Below are 24894 nucleotides of genomic sequence, written 5' to 3'. Positions count from 1 at the left end.
TCCTTGCAAAATCGCTTCGTTGTAAAACTTTGGTTATCTCTTGTTTGTTGCTATTAAAATTTTTGGAGAATATTAATTAATCTCCCTTAAAAAAGGTTTCCACGAAGATAAATATTTCTTTGGTAGATAGCGGTCACGTGCTTTGCGTTAATTAAAACAACCAGCCAACCGCACCTTTAAAAAAAAACATTTTAAAACGTAAACATATGGAAAATAAATAGGAAGGTGATTAATGAAACCTGAATGATAAATTATGACGAATAAAAAATTGCATACAATTTTTTTAAAGTTCAAATAAAAACACAGGGAAATGACACAAATTGTTACCAATTTTTATATTACATTTTATTGTACACAATTAATGATTTTAGTTCTTTGCCTTATATTTTCTTTTCTACTTACTATTAGACTAATAAGTAGGACTAATCATCTTGTCTCGCTGCCTTAGTAAGTTTATATTGTACGCATACTGCCTATTTCCGTAATTCTTAAATTCATTGACTTCAGTACCAGAAGGATTAATGACGTACTACCACATCTACAGAATGACTTTTTTAAAAAATGATTTCTATTCTGTTTCTCCTACATTCAACAATAGTTTTTACAAAGGCGTACTCCAGTAGTCCTGTAATGGTTTTCCAGTTTTAGAAGTGATCCAATTAATGTACTTCCTAACATTTACATATACTCCTGGAACATCCGCGTGTCCACAATCCAATCCCCAGGACACCAACCCGGATACAGTGTAGGAATTGTCAGATCTGAAACAAACTAGCGGACCTCCTCCATCTCCTTTGCAGGAGTCTTGGCCTTCTTTCCCACCAGCACATAAGAACCCAGCGTGTAATTTAAAGTAACGGCCCAGCCTAGTTCTGCGCAGCTTTTCCTGACATTCTGCGTGCCCTAAAACAGGTACTGATACTTCCTTCATGATCATAGAAAAGCTACCACTTTCTGAAAAAAAAATGAAAAAATAATATAAGTAATATTTTTTTTACATAAAGTAAAATTAAAAAAAAAAAAAAAAAAAAAAAAAAATTCTGTTAACATGAGAATTTGAAACAACGATCAATGTCTACTTTGATTGAAAATGAATTATTTTGCTTTATATTTCTACATCCCTCCAATGTCAATTTTATATTTAATGGAGTTTTGTAAATTGTAATAAATGCCTTGAAATGTTTTGAAGTTAAAAATACAGATGAAAGATTTGTAACACACAAAAAGTATTCATCCTGATGCAAACCATTACGGAATATTGCTCGATGGCGGTAAATTGCTATTTAATCATGATATTCAATTGGCAAAACCTGCTTTAGAGCCAGTAGATTATCGTATTTTGCAACGGGAAATAAGACAATATCTTTAATATTGCAGTATTTTTTAAATTGCATTTTCCTCTCTTTATTTATTTATTTATTTATTTTTCTTTTTTTAAGTCTGAAGGAGTTGTTAGCTCAGAAGGGCTATTAGTCTCGAAACGGGATTTTGCGTTGAATCACTGTAAAAGGCTGATTCTCTTTTCAGATTGTTGCCACACCAAATATTATCGCTTTATATTATATTAAACGAAATTAAATAAAGGAGAATGTGTATGATTGTAGCTATGTTTCTCGCAATGTGAAAAAACGACGGTACCTAGAGGCATCAAATTTTGATTAACGTAATCCTCCACCCGAACATGGGCACTTGGAAGCCCGAATTTTTTATTTCGAATTTGCTTTATTATCTATTTTACGGATTTGTAATTAATATTCTCAACGATTTCAGAGTGAGAACTGGCAACACTGTACACCCACACACACTAAAGAACATTTTTATCTCCAGCTCGCGAGACTGTCTATCGGAAATCCTGAAGATATGCTGTTTTTAAATATTTTGTGATATTGCTGTTAAATTGAATTTTTATGCTTTAAGTGCAAAGAACATGATAGTTAATAAGTAGAGATAATAAACAGAACGTTAAAAAAAGCCTCTTTGGGCGTAATTATAAATTCTGAAAGCTTTCAGATTCCCTCTCTTATCTATCGCTCTTTTGAAGAGGGGGGGACGAAATCTCAAGTTTTGCTGCATACATTATAATGTTGGACGGTAGGAATAATATGGAGAATAACAGAACTTGATTTACGCAAGATCAGTCTGTGCCAAGATGAAATCAGGTTTCGGCAACCAATTTTTTATCCCAAATCAATTGTAAATCGATTAACAGAACAGAGTTTAAAAATATGGTTTTAAATTGGTTTCTCTTTAATGTTTCAGTGAAATGACTGGATTCCTATATTTGCTGCTTGTTTTAGGTGCTCAAAGTGTAACGTCAGAAATGAATCCTACAATGGATGCACTTTTGGTTTTCTTTAATGTGTTTTACGCGATATGACAAACCTTTTTTCTCCATACATCAACAATTACAAATTTAACGTATCTAGCTGGTAACTGATAACTGATAGCAAGCGAGGACATAAAACTGATTCTGTAAATTATCGAACGGCTACAAGAAATTTATTGAAAGTTCAGAAAAGCTAATGCTTATGTAAGGAACTTGTTCTTTACCCGAGGTTATATGTATGTCAGTATGAGGATACTAATAATTGGAAATCTCACTGACTGTCTTAATGAAATCTACTTACTGTAGGCATTGGTGCCCCATCCCGTAACAATACAGTCTTGACCAGTAAAGTCATCCTCATCTCTTGGGAGGCAAGCAGTATCAATGTGGGGTCTGAAGACTACATCACGATTGAGTTTCAGAATTGCAATGTCGTTGAATAGATTATTCGAACGATACTGAGGATGAATCATGATCTCTGATACGTCATAGTCTTCATGAGGAAGAAATTCATCGGTATTTTGTGTGTCCCATTCTCCAAGTCGAACAATTAACGTAGTTTCATTACCTCTGCAATAATAAAATAGTTATTACAGTAAGAAATATTAATAAATATAAGAGGAATAATGCATGGCAATTGATACACTTTGTGTTTCACTAAGTTACACGTTCTATTTTGACTGAAGATAACTCCGATTAGAGTTATTACTATATAGCACTGTTTCCTAAATTATTTAGCCTCGCAACCCATAAGCATACAATTGTCATTTAACTGCGAGCCACATCTGTATAGTTACTTTAGAGGAGAAAGGAACAATTTCTAGAAAAATAATAACTAAGTAATAATAAGTAAAGTAACTATTTATAATCAATAATTAATTACATGTAAAAATATATATGTATAAGCCTGTGCGTTTCGCACGACCCGTCAAAAATTGCCTCCTGTTCCAATGGATAGGTCTTGATCCACACTTTGGGATTTACTGTAACCATCAGATAGATCAACTTTAACACAATCAGGTGGGTCAGTAAATTGGTATTATCTTAATAAATTTCGGGATGATACGCAATTGGCTTTCACAGTATAACCTATCAGGAAACTTTACGAAACTTTTGATCAACAGTCCACGGTCTAAGGGAAAATGTATATGAGCCATTTCCCTTAGAAACTTCTCTACGAATGCATCCCTCCCCTTAGACAGATAGCCTTCATGTGCTTTGCCATAACTCAACACACCAACACCAACACCGGCAGGACAAATACAAGATATCCACGGATTATTCTCCAAATTCAGTCTCTCTGTCAAACTCGAAACTCATCGATTTTTTCCATCTTATAAGAGCACTAAAAACCAACTCTAAACAAAAAGCTGTTGAATAGCCGTACTACTGCACGCATTTAGTTAGCTTTCAGCAATATTCTGATAACGCTAGGCATTTTTAATGGTTCAAACAGTTCATAACACAGCGATACAGAGCTCCTCATACTGATGACAACATTCTTTGAATTGAATACATATTGTTACGAAATGTACAGGCACGGTAAGATGGCTTTCCCGTAAAGCAGTTTAGGGTTGCCATAAAATGGCAAAATAAGGAAGGGTTTCCATATTTGGCCAGAAATCACCCATTTGGCGACAAAATTGGCGATATGCCATGGACGGATGGAGAACCGTCTTGAACGAATTCTTACCGGTTTAGCCCAGAATGTTCTCGAACACAAGCCGAAAGCTATATAAACCCTACTGGTTCGCAGTCAGTCAGAGAGTGTGCCTCGTCTAAAGGGCGAGTGCGAGATAAGTTAGTATCGAGTTAGTGTCTCGTCTAGCGAGTCCCTGCGGAGTCGATCGAGTTGGCAGCCGGCAGCGAGTGCCGAGTGGGTCGTCGAGTGCACAGAAGTCTCTCAGTGGATCGTAGAGAGAGCGTGTTGAGCTCCAGGAACGACTGAACCGAAGAGTCGGGAGCTGTGCTCTGCGTGTCGTCGAGTGCATATCGCGAGTTGTAGCGTGGAGGGTCTCGAAAGTACGTGTAGTTCCAAGAACGACCGAGCAGACTCGGAGCTGTACTCTAGTGCTTTGCAGTAAAGCTGTCTCCATCGTTGTAGCCTGATAGTGTGAAGGCTGTGTGGCTGAATGTTCCAGCGTATTTATAGTAGATCTTTGACGACTGTAAAACGTGGAGCTGTCCTGATTAATATTGGTAAATAAAGGGTGTTTCGATAATTCATCAAGTGTCGTCGTTATTCACTTCAAATCTACGAACACCGTACGGAAGAAAAAAAAACGTAACAACTGGTGTCAGAAGAAAAATAACGCAACGATATAATTAGATACATAATACGAAACACTCCAGGCTCATGATTATAACGCGGTGTGCCTTCGTTCACTTGGCCCGAAGAATATCACGAATTTAAAAGAAGCAGTGTGTCGAAATCATTTCAAAGATATTTTGTTTCTTCTAAGATCCTTAATATATTGCACTTTTTAAAGCAATAAATTTTAAAATTTTATGGCTGTAATGCATTCGTAAAGTACAGCACTTGAGGAATTAATGCTATGTATTTAATTCGAAGTAAAGCAAGAAAGTTTTCTTTCTCCTCTTCTCCTCCCTCGGATTTCAGTATCTAAAATATTAAATTGTGTAATGAGATTTAAAGCATTGGAAAACCGCTTATGTAATTTTATAGGAAGCGAATCACGTTCTCATTTCTAAAAACAGAACTGAACTTGAGTCTTTTATCAAAAAGAAGTCTATACGTTTCATTCTGAGAATAAAATGTAATTGAGAAAAATTGGAAATGGGGAAAATTACCGGAGAATTTTGTAAATTCAATGCCTAAATGTTTCCAAGTTATTACTGACTCAAAAATAATATTGCAGACAATCACATGCACGAAAATAATGTGAATGTACTTACAAAAATTCCGAAACGCAATGAGCAACTGTAAGAACATGCCTCTCATCAATGAGAGTTCCCCCACATTTGAATATAAATTCTCCATTGTCCTTCTTTAAAACTGCTGCCTGTAAGGAAAAGTACACATGAGTGGTGTGAAGTTTGGAAAAATAAAAACTATTTTTATTGAGTTGAGACTCTGTTACTTTCTTTGAAATTCTCATTGTGGATAAATTTTTCTATTTTTATCAAAATTTCCGAAATTTCGTAAAGTTTTTATTATTTTTTAACAATTAACTTTTTGTTTTCTTTTATTGGCTCTTGCTCATTCTAAGCGAGAAATAAATATTTTTTCACACTACGGGTTCATGTAGATCTCCTTAAATAACTCCGCCAGATGAACAGGGAACCACTAATCTTTACCGAGACAAAGAACGGCTCATGCACTAAAATAAATATAGAGGTAGGACAAAATTCTTAATGCGCAAGGAATGTTGCAGATCAACAAAATCTCCCGCGGAGCTAAGTCTAATAAGCTCTAAGCGAGCTGTTCATTAGCAAAACAATCGCAGATTCTGAACTAACTGATCGATTGATTGATTGACAGCCAGGAACAGCCTTCTATGTCTAAGACAACTCAGGGAAAAGAGGGTAAACATTTCGAGAACTTTCTAGAAAACTCGCTCTTCGTGCTTCAAAAACGCGTTTACGGAAAAATTTCCAGAATATCGTCAAGCTGAGAAAATTTTTTACCTTACTTTGTTATAAAAGCGAACATATGTTAAAAATTGGATGATTAATTTCATTTCAAAATTTTTATACTGAAGCATAGCTTCCAATTTCCTTAGCAGGAAGAAAAAAATAAGTTTACTATCTGAAAATTTTGCATTCCAGTCTAATACCTCAAATATTTTAGCACTAAAATTTCAAAAAGTTTTAAAAAAATTATAAATACTTTTAAAAATTGGTGAAATTTTAAATATTGCAATCTGATCTTTTTTCAGTTTAATTAAGACAGTTACGATTAGCCTAGTAGTTTAAGAATTAATTCTCCAACAATGAAATAAGGAACATAAAATTATATACATAAAAGGAGCTGTAAAAAACAACAAAGCTTTATAGCTGAAAAAAAATTGCGTTGATATTATTTCATCACAAATTATCACTATAGATATATGCCCTTATTTAATAAAGAAAGGATTTAATTATTCAAGACGTAGGTACGTACTTATTTGACTTCATTGCTTGCTTATGGAGCTTTCAGCATAAATTTCCTTTAAATGGAAGTATTATCTTGTTAGGACACACAGTTCGCTTAGATAGATAATTATCTCTTTAAGGTGTTAAAAAAAATAAGAGATTTTAAAACCTAATACAAATCTCACAATTGCGTATATTGCGTCATCTAAATATTTTTGTTATAGCTTTCATACTATTTAGGAGCCGTAGTTAGGATTTCCAGCGCTCGGTCTGTGTGCCAGGAATGGAAAACATTTCGTTCTAAAATTTCGTAATATCAATTTGGCGCTCCCTGGATGCTGCGTCTGAGGACAGATGTCCCCCTTTCCCCACCCTAGCTATGCCACTGATATTATATTTTTAGTCTATGTTTCTCTCTTCACTCGGCACTGGCAACACCTTCTAGATAGTTCGAGACGGTGTTGGCATTGTTGGCTAAACGGTTATAAGATTGCTGAACAATGGTCATTTGTCCTGAGTTTGGCTTCCGGGGCTGACAATATCAGGCTTCCTTGGTTTTCCACATATTTAATAGTGAATACATTACACATAAGAAAAGGTTCTTCCTCAGAAACTCTCTTCACGAAGATATTCCTCCAAAGGCAAATAACCCTTAAATAATCAAGGTACTTCCAGTATATATGAATGATTTTCATGTTTGGATGTAAATATTAACCAGTCTGTTTAGCACATTTCTGACAGATATAACGAACTTTTCGGTTCATGATTTTTATTGACGAGAACAAAGTATAAATATTAACACGTAATATTATTTGTTGTAAAAATCATACCTGCCATGGCCATTCTCCGAACTCTGCTTCACCTGTCGCATGGGGAGAAAGAATTCTGCCATTGATACCTCCTGGATTTCTGGTGCCACACCTATGTTCATACGGGCGACTCGTGGATGATTCTGGGTTACGACAGCAGACATGATAGGGGCCACATTCAGGAGGAACATATTTTTCATCCTAGTCGGGGGAAAAAGTAAACACTGAAAAGGAATATATAAAATAAATTCGGTTCGCAAATGCAAGCACTAGAAATGAAAATAAAGTTCTTCAGTTGGACGGCGGCTTGATAGTTCTTTTAATGCAATTTATTGCATGAGATATAAACTGCTCAAAACAATTAAAGGATATTGTAAGTTTTATATAAAATAAAGATATAAGCGAATTTTTTTTTGCCGAAAATGGAAGAAGAGAATCACTAACGCAAATTTTTCTGATTTTCAAACTGCTAATTTTGAGTTCGATGTCAAAAACGTCGCTTCAGCGTCAGCGAATGAAATTTGACTTTCAACTGAATAAAAGACAATGAAGACAAGGATGATCGGCATTCAGTGACTGCTTTGTTTCGATGGGTACGATTGTAATGTTGCGCACTTCCAACCTGCACGCAACAATAGTGGTGACTGCTATGAACTGGAAAGTATACAAAGTCTTGAGAAGGGTTTAAATCCCTTTTTATTCAACTTTAGAAATTACAGATGCGTGCTCTTGACGCTCACAAACTACGCCGACCCGGCGGTAAAATAAAAATACGAAACTCAAAAAAAGAATAATAACAAGTGACTAACTACGAGGCTCTCTAAACGTAACTAACCTAACCGCGTTCTAAGATACCGCTGACAATTCAGCAAACTTCTGAATATTACGTTGAAAGATTTAACAATCTGCCGAGGCAAGCACACAGGCCGAAACGCGTGGTTCTTCATTTTCTAACTAGCCACCTCCACGCTCGTGAAGCAAGAAAGCATACTTTCGAACTCGTTTCCCTTCTATTTAACTCAGATTACTTCCGCTGACAATTTGAATCCTTGCGCGTTCTACTAAAATTTACATACTCTGGCATTGGAAATTCCAGGGAAAAGTAAGGCTTGACAGGAAAGACAGTTTAAACTTAAAATAAATGTTAGTTAAAATAAATATAAACCCTACATTTGCCGCTGCCAGAATTTGGTAAACTTGGAAGCAGGTCTTAGAAACGACCTGTTGAAAAGTTTCCAAAATTCTAAACTAAATTTTAAGAACCTGGTTTACATAAAAAAACTATTTTTTCACAAAAGGTAGAATAAATTTCTGTAGATACTTATTTAACTCTCTCTTCTTACAGCAACCTTTCCTGGACTTCAGCAATCAATCTGTTCTCTTCCTTCCAGCATCTGGAAGGAATACGTATCAGTATCTTCTAAATACATTATAATTTACACTTTCTTGACACTGAATAAGTTTTTGTTTTTGAACGATTTATTTTCCTTAGTTACTGTTTAATTCACATTCATTCAAGTATTCAAACATGAATTTAACTTTACCCTGTCTCTCCACCATGTGTGGTGTCAAACGGGAATATTCGTGTTTTAGTATTGCAACACTTCCCCTAACCACAATGATTTGTTAGAATTCAACGACCAAATAGACACACCTTACTCGACAATCTACAACTCGGGCTATTTTAATATTCTTAAAATTCAAGTGTAGGTGGAGAACCTTACAAAACACATTCATTCTAACTTCCCCCTCATTCATCTTTAGACATGCAGGCTTTCGCTCTAAAGCATGATTTTATCTACAGTTTAATACTTAAATTTGAATTCATTTCTTTTGAGCATTTACTTTTAGCACCTAAAATTTTATGCTTCTAGACTAAATTCTACTTTTACATAACTTTCAAGTATTTACGTATATTTACAAAATTCTAATACATATGATTTTTACAATTTACCATAGAATGAATAAGAGAAAAGTAAATTTTTACTTTATGCATTCTTCGCCAAGCTGGCGGCACTGAAACTAAATTTCTCGTTAATACAAGAATACGAAGTTATTTTTATCTTCGGCCAAATTTTGGCTTTAACACAACAGTATTAGTCTTTCGACCAACAGAAACTGCTTGTTCTTAGATTTTATACTTAAAGAAAATAATACTTTTGCCTTAGCTAAATAAAGTAAAACAAAACTAAGTCTCAACCGAGACAAATTGACTTCCATCAAAACATAGAACTTCGTATTTACGCATAACATTTCGGAACAAAAGAAAAAAAAATTAAAAAAGATTTTAAGTTATCTTTGAGTTTTCGATGATTGGAACTCCGACATCCTCTTTTGGCAGAATTGCTCCCACGTTATAGATTTCATCGACGTCAGTCGTCTCCTTAGTGTCCTTCGAGTGTCGTCCACGTTGCTTTTTCTTTTTCGCTCTCTGCATGCTGGCCTCTTGGAGTGGTAGTCGTCGGGTTGCTGTCTTTTCCGTTTCACCTAGACGGCTGGTCTTGGCGTCTTCCGGTCTGGAATCATGCTTGAATTTCTTCTCTTGGTGGTGGTCTTTTCGTTCCTCTTGCTGTCTTTTCGTTCTCGGGAACGGCGGCCTTGTTTGCACCTGACATTCTGGCCCTGGAAGCGTTCTCCTCGATGCAGAATTTCTACTGCGATACGTTGTAGGTGGTCTTTTCCTCTTTACCAAAGCTTCTTTACGCGGCGGCGTTGCTTTCTTGTATCTCTTAAAATGCTGGAGTCTGAACGTTTTCATTTCTTCTTTTCGGTACCGTCGCATGACTTGTAGCAGGGCTAGGTTTCTCTTCAGTTCTCTGCTTCTTGGGTGGTGGAGCGGGTGACGTTAATTCTGGACCGTCTACTTCTTTTACGCTTGAGTCCTACAAGAAACTTTTAAGGATCTCAAAATAATTTTGATTATAATATTTTTTCACCTAGTCGGGACTTGCTTTACAGATTTACCCTCTCTCGTTCTTAAGGTACAATACGACTCCATTGATTTCCTGAATTACATAGGGGCCTTCAAATTTTGGAGCTAACTTTGCAGTAAAATTGTCTGGGGCACTTGATAAAGAAAATTTCCGCTTCAACACTATATCCCCAACTTTAAAATCTGCTTCACGGCGTTTTCTATCATAGTATAATTTTTGTCTATTTCTTGCCGTATCCGAGCTTTTAACCGCCTGATCAATGAGTGTTTGCACATCTTTTTGTTTAAATTCTTGCTCTCTTTGTTGCACAAAGAATAATTTATCTAATGGCATAATTAACGTCCGTCCTAAAAATAATTCTGCTGGAGTTTTTCCCGTAGTATCGTGATTTGCTATTCTTAAAGCAAAAGCTAACTCATTTCTGTAGCCATCTCAGCGCTTGTGATATGTGCTAACATAACTAACGTAACTGCGAATTATTTTTACAATGTTTTTATTAACTTTTCTGCTACGTTTGCCTGTGGTTTATACGGAACTATTTTGATATGGCGTATGCCAAGTCCAGTGCAAATATTTTCAAATATTTGGCTAACGAATTGTTTACCGTTATCGCTAATGACTTTTATCGGTGCACCGTATTTTAAAATGTATCTGTGTAAGAATGCATCTGCGAGTGTTTTGGCTGACGCGCGTTTAATTGGAACAATTTCTGTCCATTTCGAAAAATGATCTACAATTACTAAAAGAAAACGATTTTTATTTAACTCACTCTGGGGGAAAGGACCAAGAAGATCTATGCCTAAAATTTCATTCGGAAATGTAGCGCGAATGCTATTTGAGTACCCGGCCGGGCTGTAATTAATATCATTTATTAACTGACATTGATTGCTTGGACCTGACATACGCTGTTACTATTTTGTATAATTGCGAGAAATATACCGCCTCGCGTACCCTTTTTAAAGTCTTTCTGACCCCTAAATGACCCGCTGTTTTCGCGTCGTGTAATTCCCTCAAAATGCTTAATCGAAGCAAGGCTGGGATGACTGGTTTGAACTCGAGATTTTCGTTTGTTGTTTTCGTATAAAAGAATAAATTATCTATTATTTCATAGTTTTCTGCTCTATTTCTTATCGCATCGATATCTGTGTGCTCAAAGCTTTCGGGGTCTTTCAAATACGCATAGATACTTCCAAATTCAGGATCAGCTTTCAATTCAGCAATAATAATTTCTCTAGAATCTAAAATTTTTGAAGTCAACACAGCGCATTTGAGTTCATTTCCTTCTTCGTCCAGTTTTATACCAGAAAGTGCGTCAGCTACATTGTTTTCCTTACCCGGTTTATATTTAATTATGAGATTATATTCTTGAACTTTTAAAGCCCATCTTATTAACCTGGGCGTTAGGTTTTTCCCCGAGTAAAGTCTACGAACAGCCGCATGATCCGAAAAGACTGTTACTGCTTTGCCGAAATAAACTCGAAATTTGTGTACAGCCATTAATACGGCTAATGTTTCTCTCTCTGTAGCTGTATAATTCCTTTGTGTAGGGTTCAACGTTTTACTAAAAAATGACAAACGATGGCCATTTTGCATGAGAAAAGCCCCCACAGCATAATCCGACGCATCTCCTGCAATTTTCATGTTTTCGTCCCTCTCCGGGAATTTCAAAACAGGGGCATTGATGAGCGCTTCTTTTAACCTTTCAAATGCGGTATTTGCTTCTGCTGTCCACGTGAATTTACTTTTCTTTCTTTTAATTACTAACAAGGGTTCATCAATATTAGCAAAATCTTTTATGAATGACCGATAATAAGAACATAGCCCAAGAAAAGAAGAAAGTTTCTTGGCGGTGTTGGGAGGTGGGAAATACTTGATTGCTTTTATTTTTGAATCTTGAGTTTCTATACCCTTTTGCGAAATTTTATAACCCAGATATTTAAGTTCTTTAGTTGCGAACTTGCATTTTGAGGCGTTAATTGTAAGATCGGCCTCTTTTAATAATTTAAAAACTTCTTCTAGATCTTTAATATGTTGTTCCAACGTACTACTCGTTATAATTACATCATCTAGATAGATTAAAGTCGATTTTCCTAGGACAGGCTTTAGAACAATGTCCATAGCTCTCTGGAATGTTGACGGGGCCCCATGCAACCCAAAGGGCATGCGCAAAAAGGCATAAGTGCCCGATTTGGTTATAAACGCGGTTTTATGTATGTCTTCGGGTCTCATACCTACTTGATAGTAGGCAGACGTTAAGTCCAACGTAGTCATGTATCTTGTAGATTTATTCTTTCTAATAATTTCCTCTATAACCGCGAAAAGGTAAACTGGGAATTTAGTAACACTATTAAGTTTTCTGTAATCGATAGCAAACCTCCAAGCCCTTTTATCCGAAGGAGAAAACTCGTTCTTTTTCCTACATAGTACGACTTGACTCGCGTACTCACTATTTATGGGCGTTATTATTTGGTTCTTTAACATTTCCTGAATATGTTCTATGATTTGCTCTTTCTGTTTATCATAGTGATAAGGTTTAGTCCTACAGGGTTTGTCGGCAGTTAACTGTATCTCATGCTACTATTTGACAACTACCAGGCCGTTCTGAAAACAAGTTTGAAAAAGTACTCAATACTTGCTGGATGGCTTGACTTTCATGGTCATTCAGATGGCTAAGGTCGACTTGCGGTTGTTCCACTGGTTCCACCACCCTCCGATCCATCTCCAGCACGATAGAACTTTCCTGAAAATTCAGTTTGGCCTTCGAGGCTTTTAAAAACTCCATACCTAAAATAAGTGGACTTTGCAAATTTTTTACTACAAAAATTAATACTTTAAGGCTTTCGTTTTGAACCTGTATCTTTAAAGACCCCCCCGGGGTGTTGACTCAGGCGAATGCCTGGGAAGTACTGGTTAGGATCTGTACCTAGGCAGTCTCAACCACAGGGGAATATAATTTGACTTCACAGGACTAGAGCCCGAGTATTGTACTCAGGTTGGTTCAGGCTTGGCAGGGTACTGTCGTGTCTGTTCCTTCGGCTGTGGTGGAGCTATATAGTACATTTGTCGACTAAGTTTCCGGGGGTTTGACACCATTCAGTTCTCGTGGCGGGGACTGACAAAGCGGACAGAGCACCTTTTACAATGTGGTTTTGCCGATGGAGTGGTGCCCCGAGGCAAGGTGACACCGTATTTTATTAGCAACGTTTAAGTTTTGCCCAATGCTTCGTAAAAGCCGGACGGGGACTGCGGGGGTTGCGCCCGCGAGAACGAGGTCCCACGGGCGTTGGATTTTCAACTCTGAGTGGGTCCCGTATAATGAGGCCCCGGACGGAGGTCCCTGGCCTGGTGTGTCTGTATCTTTAAAGATAGTTTTCCGATACATTGACAAGTTTGTCCTTGCGCTGCTATGATTTCTGTGTTTTTATTTTTAAATAATCGTAACGTATTAAAGTTCTTAAAAAAATATCACTCATAAAATTACCTTGTGCTCCTGTATCGATGAGGGCTTCTAGTGGTACATCGCCAACCAGGACTTGTATAATTGGTAACTGTGAACTCTTTACGATGACCGTATTTAAGTGTCCTCTTGAGGGATTTTTCAAAACTTCCGGGGTCTGGACCCTCGCTTTCACAGGTGCCTCTATTCGTTTAAAGCTTTCCTTTCAACTTCTGCCTTCTGGGTACGCGGACGGTTGTTTTCAAATTTCCTTTCTGGGCCTTGACCTTTGAGCTTCGATGAGTTAGCTTGATAGCTCTTTCCCCCATAAGAGCGGTTTGCATTTCTGTCTGCTCATTTGAAGATTGCCTTTGGATACTTTGAGAATACGATGCCCCTCCAGCTTTTTCCGCTATTCTGCGATTTTGGAACTTGTCCGCCAATTCGAAGAGCTCCTGCAATGTGCTTGGGTTTCTCATTTCGAAGTAATCTTGAGCAGCAGGTAGCAATCTTGGTAAGATTATTTCAATAATCTCCGCGTCGGGTTTCTTCCCATACAGCATATCCGTCAGCTTAATTGTTAGCAGAATAAAGTCCGTCAACTCTTCTATATCCCGTTGATAAAAACTATATAGTTCGGTTTCTAGCCTTGCTCGATCTTTCACTATGGGGAAGGTCTTTATAACGATTTTTTGAAATTTTCAAATGTATATGTCTGGCCTCCGTATTCCCCTAATAAAAAATTGCCTATATTCTTCCACCATAGCGCGGCTGTCCTCTTAGTGCAGATGTGGCGATGGCAACGTTTTGTCTTTCAGGCACAGGGTAGACCTGGAAGTGATTTTCAAGGCCTTCTAGAAATATCGCCTCCGAATATTTTCCATCGAAATTGACGTTTGGCTTGATTGACGCTCTCATCGTCTGGACCAGGTATTCAAATCCTTCCAATTGGCTTGCCATTTCTTGTTGTTGTCCAGCAGCTTCCATCCAATTTTCGGCCATTTCTGTTCGAGAAGTGTTCGGGCGCCAATGTAATGTTGCGCGCTTCCAACCTGCACGCAACAATAGTGGTGACTGCTATGAACTGGAAAGTATACAAAATCCTGAGAAGGGTTTAAATCCCTTTTTATTCAACTTTAGAAATTACAGATGCGTGCTCTTGACGCTCACAAACTACGCCGACCCGGCGGTAAAATAAAAATAAGAAACTAAAAAATGAATAATAACAAGTGACTACCTACGAGGCTCTCTAAAACGTAACTAACGTAACCGCATTCTAAGATACCGCTGATAATTTAGCAAACTTCTGAATATTACGTTGAAAGATTTAACTATCTACTGAGGCAAGCAAACAGGTCGAAACGCGTGGTTCTTCATTTTCTAACTAGCCACATCCACGCTCGTGAAGCAAGAAAGCACACTTTCGAACTCGTTTCCCTTCTATTTAACTCAGATTACTTCCGCTGACAATTTGAATCCTTGCGCGTTCTACTAAAATTTACATACTCTAGCATTGGCAAATCCACGGGAAAGTAAGGCTTGACAGGAAAGATAGTTTAAACTTAAAATAAATGTTAGTTAAAATAAATATAAACCCTACACGATGTCTCAGCGAAGTCATTTAACCGATTCAGAAGCTTGGAGAGTTGTTGGTAAGTTAGAAGAGGGCCAAACTCAAGCCGAAGTAGCGCAAGCCATTAGAGTATCACAAAGTGTGATTTCCAGGATCTGGAACCGTGTTTTGGAAACTGGAAGTGCAGGCCGAATACCAGGGCAAGGTCATAGACGGACAACAACGCCCAATGAAGATCGTTATTTAGTGTTAACGGCTCGGAGACACCGAAATATAAATACTACTCTTCTTCAACAACACCTTAACTCGGCTACTGGCACCACGGTTTCAACTCAGACTGTCCGAAACCGGCTCCATGGTGTAGGTCTGTATGCTCGCCGACCGATAGTATGTGTTACTCTAACATCAAGGCATCGTCGCGACCGCAGAGAGTGGGCAACAGAGCATGTGAACTGGAGGAGAAATTAATGGAGCAATGTTCTTGAGTCCTGTTTTTCTGTTCATCCCGATAATAGGCGTATTTTCATCTGGAGGAACCGTGGCAGTAGGAATAATCCTGCGTTCGTGCACGAAAGTGTCAGATTTGGCGGTCGGGAGTGTTGGTGTATGGTGGCATCTCCATTGACGGGCGCACAGACCTCTACATCATTCGAGATGGACCTCTGACTGGTCGCCGATATAGGGATGAAATCCTCAGACCTATTGTAGTCCCTTACGCAGCAGCAATCGGAGATGACTTCATTTTAATGGACGATAACTGCAGGCCACATCTTGCTAACCTGGTGGAGGATTTCCTTTTCGAGGAAGGAATCGTACGAATGGAATGGCCAAAGTGTTCTCCATCCAATAGAGCACGTTTGGGACGCTCTAGGAAGACGAGTTGCTGGCCGCCAACCACCCCCACAAACTCTTCCAAGAACTGGAAAGAGCTCTTCTGGAAGAGTGGGACAGAATACCCCAACTTGTGATTAATAGCCTCATTGACTCCATGCTTCAAAGGTGTTCAACGTTGCTGGCCGTCCGTGGAAACCATACCCCCTACTGAAAATGATTTCCTTTCAAGAAAACACCTTTTCTTATTTTTTTTCTCATATGCACAAATTGTGTTTTTTTCCTTTTGCACACAAATGCGCAATAAAATGCATTTTTTTCTGCCAAACATGTGTAATTTATTTTCATATAACCTACTACGTCTGTCGACCATGTATCAATCAGCTAAAAAGTTTTCCAGACACAAGATCCACCTAAAAGCGCAATATCGTTTAATTGTTTTGAGCAGTGTATATAAGCTGGCAAAATAAAACGTTTTTGATCAGGTTTACTTCAGCATATTTATCTTCTTGAGCGTATTTCCTCCAAGTATAAGTAGTATTTGCCTCATTTTATGTAAAACCAGCTTATTATTTATTGGAGTTGTCCGGAAATTAGGTCGGCTTTCCTACAAGGTAACTGCAATAGCAGTTTATTTTTAATTTAATTTTCAGAAAGGCGTGAAGCTGCAGATACACGCAAACAGATTTCTGCTGTGCATGATGCTGCACTAACAGAACCCGAATACCAGAAGTGGTTCCGAAAAATTTCGTTTTACTGACTTTCAGCTCAAAATATATCAAATTCTGGTAGACCAAGTGAAATTGATGATCACAATTTAAAAGCACTGAAAAGAAAGATTGATGTTTGAATTTCTTATGAACTTATTTAACACAATGTATCAGAATATGTGTTTGCTTTTGAAATGTAATTAAAATGAACCATGAAACGCTTGATAGCTAGTGGTGAAAAATATCAAAAACTAATATTTATCAAAAGAAGGCCATGTTTCTTAGTTTGGCTGGATTATAAAAGCATTGTTTATTTTGAACTTTTACTGTTATATTGAAAAAAATTATGTTTGTAATTTTAAATACTTTATTCCATTATAACTTAAACTTAACTGACTCACTGTGGTGCCAGATAAATTAACAAAAAAAAAAAAAAAAAAAAAAAAAAAAATCAAAATCAGATAATTCACATTCAAAATCTATTTCATAATATTCAAATATCATTTCGACATTCTTATAAACATTCGTATAGTGGTAGTACAATTTAACTTTAGGAAGGTTTGCGTTGTGAGTAACCTATGTAAAAGGAAATATCAATAACTCCAAATTCAATTAAACTCCATGTTTCTTAAAAGCCCCCCGGCTCAAACAAATGGAGGGACATGACAGACCACAGAAACTACACTAAATTAAACAAATGAAACATAAAATACATATCAAACACATTTATTAATTTCTAGAATATTCAAACATATGATAACTAGGTAAACTGATCAGTCCCCTACAAATTAACCTTAAGATGTAAATTAACATATATATCATTTTAAATGTTATACTCATGTTAGGTGTACTAAATTTTTTTTAACATTACATAACTCACAATTTAGGCGGTTGTACGGTATATTAATATAGTATCATTACTCGGTTACAATTTAAATACAAAAGACAGAAAAAAAATTCACTCACAGGGTGAAGGTCATACATTCAACTCCTATGCCATCATCGACTGATTAATATGGAGTGCTGATAGTTCAACAGATCGTCCTACTCATTGCGTTGACCATTCGAAGAGATCGAGAATGCCATCATCGAAGGATTAATACGGAGTTTTAGAGAGTTCAACAAATCGTCCTACTCTTTTCGTTCACCATTCGAAGAGATCGAGAATGCCATCATCGACGGATTAATACGGAGTTTCAGATAGTTCAACAGATCGTCCAGCGTCCAAAGTTTACTCGAGCACCACATTATTCCTGCTGTCCTTTATTCACAAAATCATCGTTAATGGAGGCAGACAGTTCTTGCGAATTTTAAAGATGACTTGGTTGCAACACCATTGAAGCTGTCCTTACAATAAATAAATTCCAGAGCATGGAATGATGAAAAAAAAATCGACGCAGCTGGAACAGCCAGAATAAACTGCAATGCACACCTTAGAAGGGTCCTACACGAGTCTCTTTCATTCTGGAAGCCCCGAAACTCACCATAAGCGTAGAGCACCTTTGAAACAAAATCTAATTAGGAAGTCAAAGCCGGTAAAAACAGAAATACCGCATCAGGATGTCAGGATCACCAAGAGAATCTGCCGAACAATTCTTGGGATAAGAGAAATCGAAATTCTTCTGCTGAGCTCTATGCCTTATGCCAACGCAAATTCTCGCCAGCTAAAAGCCGAGAGAAAAATCATACCCTCTGTCGGCTGTTCACGCGGATCGCGAAAAGCAAGACCCGAAGGGTCAAGCCCCCGCTATTTCTCCTCTTACTCTTCTTGAAAATCAGAATCAGAATGAATTCTATCCTGGTGCAAGCACCCAGGAAAACTCGGTTTCTCCGCCTCTGTGAGCTCATAGGCTTTCAAAAAAATCATAAAATTATATCTTACCAATCCCGGAATTTTAAGTTATCTAAATTGAGAAAATGACACACCCATGACGAATCAAACACCAGAAAATCTGACAATGCAATCCGAAAAACATCTGCACTCATAACGTGAGAAAAGAAATAGATCCCCCAACTAACAAGTGAAACTAAGCTTCTACGAAAATCCAATTACCAGCCGAATATGTTATGTAGCGAATTTAAATTATTAATATGTGTTTTATATTATTATTATTCTAATATTTTTATTTGTATTCATGTGTATTTTAATCTGGAAAAAGAAGTATTCTTAGGCTCTTAAGGTGTTGTTTAACTTGTTGTTCTTGAATAGGATTTGTAACAAAGGCGAGAGACGGTTGCGAGGACACACATCTGGTTATGGCCTTTTCACTAACAATGTCGCCCTTTTAGCTCATGCGTGTGAAACGGAAGTTACTTTCCTGTCGCTTTGTAAGTTTGCAGTTTTATTACTTCAAGACAGTGGGGGTGGCTGGTAATTGGATTTTCGTAGAAGCTTAGTTTCACTTGTTAGTTGGGGGGTCTATTTCTTTTCTCACGTTATGAGTGCAGATGTTTTTCGGATTGCATTGTCAGATTTTCTGGTGTTTGATTCGTCATGGGTGTGTCATTTTCTCAATTTAGATAACTTAAAATTCCGGGATTGGTAAGATATAATTTTATGATTTTTTTGAAAGCCTATGAGCTCACAGAGGCGGAGAAACCGAGTTTTCCTGGGTGCTTGCACCAGGCTAGAGTTCATTCTGATTCTGATTTTCAAGAAGAGTAAGAGGAGAAAAAGCGGGGGCTTGACCCTTCGGGTCTTGCTTTTCGCGATCCGCGTGAACAGCCGACAGAGGGTATGATTTTTCTCTCGGCTTTTAGCTGGCGAGAATTTGCGTTGGCATAAGGCATAGAGCTCAGCAGAAGAATTTCGATTTCTCTTATCCCAAGAATTGTTCGGCAGATTCTCTTGGTGATCCTGACATCCTGATGCGGTATTCCTGTTTTTACCGGCTTTGACTTCCTAATTAGATTTTGTTCCAAAGGTGCTCTACGCTTATGGTGAGTTTCGGGGCTTCCAGAATGAAAGACTCGTGTAGGACCCTTCTAAGGTGTGCATTGCTGTTTATTCTGCCTGTTCCAGCTGCGTCGATTTTTTTTTTCATCATTCCATGCTCTGGAATTTATTTATTGTAAGGACAGCTTCAATGGTGTTGCAACCAAGTCATCTTTAAAATTCGCAAGAACTGTCTGCCTCCATTAACGATGATTTTGTGAATAAAGGACAGCAGGAATAATGTGGTGCTCGAGTAAACTTTGGACGCTGGACGATCTGTTGAACTATCTGAAACTCCGTATTAATCCGTCGATGATGGCATTCTCGATCTCTTCGAATGGTGAACGAAAAGAGTAGGACGATTTGTTGAACTCTCTAAAATTCCGTATTAATCCTTCGATGATGGCATTCTCGATCTCTTCGAATGGTCAACGCAATGAGTAGGACGATCTGTTGAACTATCAGCACTCCATATTAATCAGTCGATGATGGCATAGGAGTTGAATGTATGACCTTCACCCTGTGAGTGAATTTTTTTTCTGTCTTTTGTATTTAAATTGTAACCGAGTAATGATACTATATTAATATACGGTACAACCGCCTAAATTGTCAGTTATGTAAAGTTAAAAAAAATTTAGTACACCTAACATGAATATAACATTTAAAATGATATATATGTTAATTTACATCTTAAGGTTAATTTGTAGGGGACTGATCAGTTTACCTAGTTATCATATGTTTGAATATTCTAGAAATTAATAAATGTGTTTGATATGTATTTTATGTTTCATTTGTTTAATTTAGTGTAGTTTCTGTGGTCTGTCATGTCCCTCCATTTGTTTGAGCCGGGGGGCTTTTAAGAAACATGGAGTTTAATTGAATTTGGAGTTATTGATATTTCCTTTTACATAGGTTACTCACAACGCAAACCTTCCTAAAGTTAAATTGTACTACCACTATACGAATGTTTATAAGAATGTCGAAATGATATTTGAATATTATGAAATAGATTTTGAATGTGAATTATCTGATTTTGATTTTTTTTTTTTTTTTTTTTTTTTTTTTTTGTTAATTTATCTGGCACCACAGTGAGTCAGTTAAGTTTAAGTTATAATGGAATAAAGTATTTAAAATTACAATTGTTATATCGAAAAAAAATTATGTTTCTATTTTAAATACTTTATTCCATTATAACTTAAACTTAACTGACTCACTCTGGTGCCAGATAAATTAACAAAAAAAAAAAAAAAAAAAAAAAAAACAAAACAAAATCAGATAATTCACATTCAAAATCTATTTCATAATATTCAAATATCATTTCGACATTCTTATAAACATTCGTATAGTGGTAGTACAATTTAACTTTAGGAAGGTTTGCGTTGTGAGTAACCTATGTAAAAGGAAATATCAATAACTCCAAATTCAATTAAACTCCATGTTTCTTAAAAGCCCTCCCCCGGCTCAAACAAATGGAGGGACATGACAGACCACAGAAACTACACTAAATTAAACAAATGAAACATAAAATACATATCAAACACATTTATTAATTTCTAGAATATTCAAACATATGATAACTAGGTAAACTGATCAGTCCCCTACAAATTAACCTTAAGATGTAAATTAACATATATATCATTTTAAATCTTATACTCATGTTAGGTGTACTAAATTTTTTTTAACATTACATAACTCACAATTTAGGCGGTTGTACCGTATATTAATATAGTATCATTACTCGGTTACAATTTAAATACAAAAGACAGAAAAAAAAATTCACTCACAGGGTGAAGTTCATACATTCAACTCCTATGCCATCAACGACTGATTAATATGGAGTGCTGATAGTTCAACAGATCGTCCTACTCATTGCGTTGACCATTCGAAGAGATCGAGAATGCCATCATCGACGGATTAATACGGAGTTTTAGATAGTTCAACAGATCGTCCAGCGTCCAAAGTTTACTCGAGCACCACATTATTCCTGCTGTCCTTTATTCACAAAATCATCGTTAATGGAGGCAGACAGTTCTTGCGAATTTTAAAGATGACTTGGTTGCAACACCATTGAAGCTGTCCTTACAATAAATGAATTCCAAAGTATGGAATGATGAAAAAAATCGACGCAGCTGGCACGGGCAGAATAAATAGCAACGCACACCTTAGAAGTGTCCTACCCGAGTCTCTTTCATTATGGAAACCCCGAAACTCACCATAAGCGTAGAGCACCTTTGGAACAAACTCTAAGTAGGAAGTCAAAGCCGGTAAAAAAACAGGAATACCGCATCAGGATGTCAGAATCACCAAGAGAATCTGCCGAACAATTCTTGGGATAAGAGAAATCGAAATTCTTCTGCTGAGCTCTATGCCTTAAACCAACGCAAATTCTCGCCAGCTAAAAGTCGAGAGAAAAATCATACCCTCTGCCGGCTGTTCACGCGGCTCGCGAGAAGCAAGACCCGAAGGGTCAAGCCCCCGCTATTTCTCCTCTTACTCTTCTTGAAAATCAGAATCAGAAAACAGAATCAGAATGAATTCTAGCCTGGTCCAAGCACCCAGGAAAACTCGGTTTCTCCGCCTCTGTGAGCTCATAGGCTTTCAAAAAAATCATAAAATTATATCTTACCAATCCCGGAATTTTAAGTTATCTAAATTGAGAAAATGACACACCCATGACGAATCAAACACCAGAAAATCTGACAATGCAATCCGAAAAACATCTGCACTCATAACGTGAGAAAAGAAATAGACCCCCCAACTAACAAGTGAAACTAAGCTTCTACGAAAATCCAATTACCAGCCACCCCCACTGTCTTGAAGTAATAAAACTGCAAACTTACAAAGCGACAGGAAAGTAACTTCCGTTTCACACGCATGAGCTAAAAGGGCGACATTGTTAGTGAAAAGGCCATAACCAGATGTGTGTCCTCGCAACCGTCTCTCGCCTTTGTTACAAATCCTATTCAAGAACAACAAGTTAAACAACACCTTAAGAGCCTAAGAATACTTCTTTTTCCAGATTAAAATACACATGAATACAAATAAAAATATTAGAATAATAATAATATAAAACACATATTAATAATTTAAATTCGCTACATAACATTACCAAAGAACGAAATTATCTCTTGCAAAGCTTACTGTCAATTACAACAAAATTAAAAGATACTTTGCAACAGAAACATTCAAAAGTTATGGATTATAATCGTATTGTGTTCTACCAATGACAATTCCAAACTACATGGATCTCTAATCATTCGCCAGAAACTGCTGGAACTTACTTGGGATATGTTACCGCATCCACCCCATATTCCAGACTTTGGACCATCAAACTGCGATTGTGTTTCGTACTCTGAAAAAGTCTTGCCAAATGAAACCTTCATTTCACATAATTATTAATTATCGCTTGAAAAATGTTTTTGTAGAATCAAGATTACAGCTTTCTTTTAAAGTGAAATCATGAAATGGGTTGAATGATGTCAAATGGTTGCAGAATAAAATAGAGAATACATTACTCGCTTAAGTTATTTGTTCATGTAAATTTGTTTTTTAAATTTTAATTAAAAATAAACAAAAGTAGTTTCTGGGAAATTAAATAAGTGGATGGTATTAATAATGTTATATAAATAGGAATGCATTTTTAGAGTATTTATACTGCACATTTGATGATTCTTGTTTTAGAATACTGTTAGCTTCGTATGAAAATCGCATTTTAAAACTAGTCAAACATTCAAAATAGCAGAATAAACAGCAGTCGCCGAAAGCTGTGCTAGAAACTTTTTGAACGCAGCATTTTTAGGCTTAGTATGGAATCAAATAAGGCGAAAAGGTAAAAAGGGCAACTATAGGCATTCCCAAAATTCTGAAATTTCCAAATATAAAATTTACATGTGCCACCGTACTATTGTATATGAGTGTAAAAAATGTAGCAACTAAAATAAAAGTAAGTTAATTTGTACGTTTATTCTATAAAAGAAAGAATTAAAATCCCGGCAATAGGAAATAAACTATATTTTCTTCTTTAATCATTCATTGCCTTCTTTATCGTAACTTAGAGGGCAGTTGCAGAAATGAAATAAATTATTGTGCGGTAAAAATAGTCAGATCTTTGAGACTTATATTTTTGAGAGAATTTTAAACTGTCGTGTTGTGTAAAATATCATCTTCGGTTGATCGTTTGCAAACAAAATCTAATTTGTTTTTACAATAAATATAAATGTTTGTAATATAAAATTTTGGATTATATTTTATTTGGAATAACTGGCCGTGTGTTAAAACTGGTTTTTCTAAATTTATGCCAACATAACAATATGTTTGTTCTGGGTCTGGCGTCTACCTGGAGAACGTCTCCTGCCAGAATGCGTTGTGTCAACAGTTAAGTTCGGTGGAGGTGGAATTATGGTCTGGGGGTGTTTCTTTTGGTATAGGCTGGGACCTTTGGTCCCCATTCATGGTAAGCTAACCTCCGATGCCTACTGCACTATTTTGGATGACAATGTGCTTCCTACGTTGTGGCAGTTTTACGGGTTGGACCCCTGTTATTTTCAGGACGGCAATGCCAGTTGTCATGTTTGGACGTTAACCAAGGCTTGGTATGGTGCCAATGGAGTTCATTGAATGGACTGGCCTGCCCAGAGTCCAGACCGGAACCCTATCGAGAACCTCTGGCACGAGTTGCATCGCCGAATTCAGGGGTGCACTACCCGTGCAAAATCGGTGAAGGAACTTCTATGTCTTCTCCAAGCCGAGTGGAAGAAAATACCACTAGCTGTTATACAAAGATTTGTGGAAAGTATGCCTCGGAGGGTCCACGCTGTAATTACCTTTTGTGGAGGCTCTACTAACTATTGATTTTGAATAGTTTTCTTTTCTATCACAGGTGTCCAAATACTTATTATTAGTCAGTGTATTTGTTTTTAATTAAAATAATTAAGTTTTATTATATATTTAAAGTAAATACGTTGAAGTAAATACCATAAATTAATTTTCTTTGATGTTATTTATACAGTATCTACAAATCTAAATGCATTTTGGTCTTTACGTACATCTTGCGACAGTTAAGTATCCAGTTCTCTTCCGTTCTTCAAAATCTTGGGCATACGCAACATATCCACTTCAGTACTCTTATTTACCGTAAACCTTCATCTGTTTGCCTTCCACTATACTTCAAATTATATAATTCATGTCATTCGACTAAACAGAAGTCAGTTTCATTTTATTCCTTCGTTTTCCGTGCCCTTCAGTTT

At 36.8% G+C, this 24894-nt stretch overlaps 1 protein-coding gene across 1 annotated transcript in view; it reads right to left on the bottom strand.

Moving 5' to 3' along the window:
* Positions 1 to 320: 320 nt before the first annotated feature.
* Positions 321 to 24894, bottom strand: part of LOC118182412 (phenoloxidase-activating factor 2-like) — a 53517-nt gene continuing 28943 nt past the window's right edge. Inside the window, exons 3-6 of the mRNA XM_085815404.1 lie at positions 7252 to 7431; positions 5243 to 5349; positions 2628 to 2896; positions 321 to 954 (exon numbers count right to left, since the gene is read on the bottom strand). Of these exons, the coding sequence (XP_085671530.1) occupies positions 602 to 954; positions 2628 to 2896; positions 5243 to 5349; positions 7252 to 7431 (909 nt within the window). The 3' untranslated portion in view covers positions 321 to 601. The remainder of the gene's footprint in view (positions 955 to 2627; positions 2897 to 5242; positions 5350 to 7251; positions 7432 to 24894) is intronic.

The sequence above is a fragment of the Stegodyphus dumicola genome, chromosome 4 (genome assembly GCF_044657685.1).
Source record: "Stegodyphus dumicola isolate Sdum_Otavi_A_Nest chromosome 4, ASM4465768v1".
Taxonomy (NCBI): domain Eukaryota; kingdom Metazoa; phylum Arthropoda; class Arachnida; order Araneae; family Eresidae; genus Stegodyphus; species Stegodyphus dumicola.
This window is presented reverse-complemented; position numbering and strand designations above follow the sequence as displayed.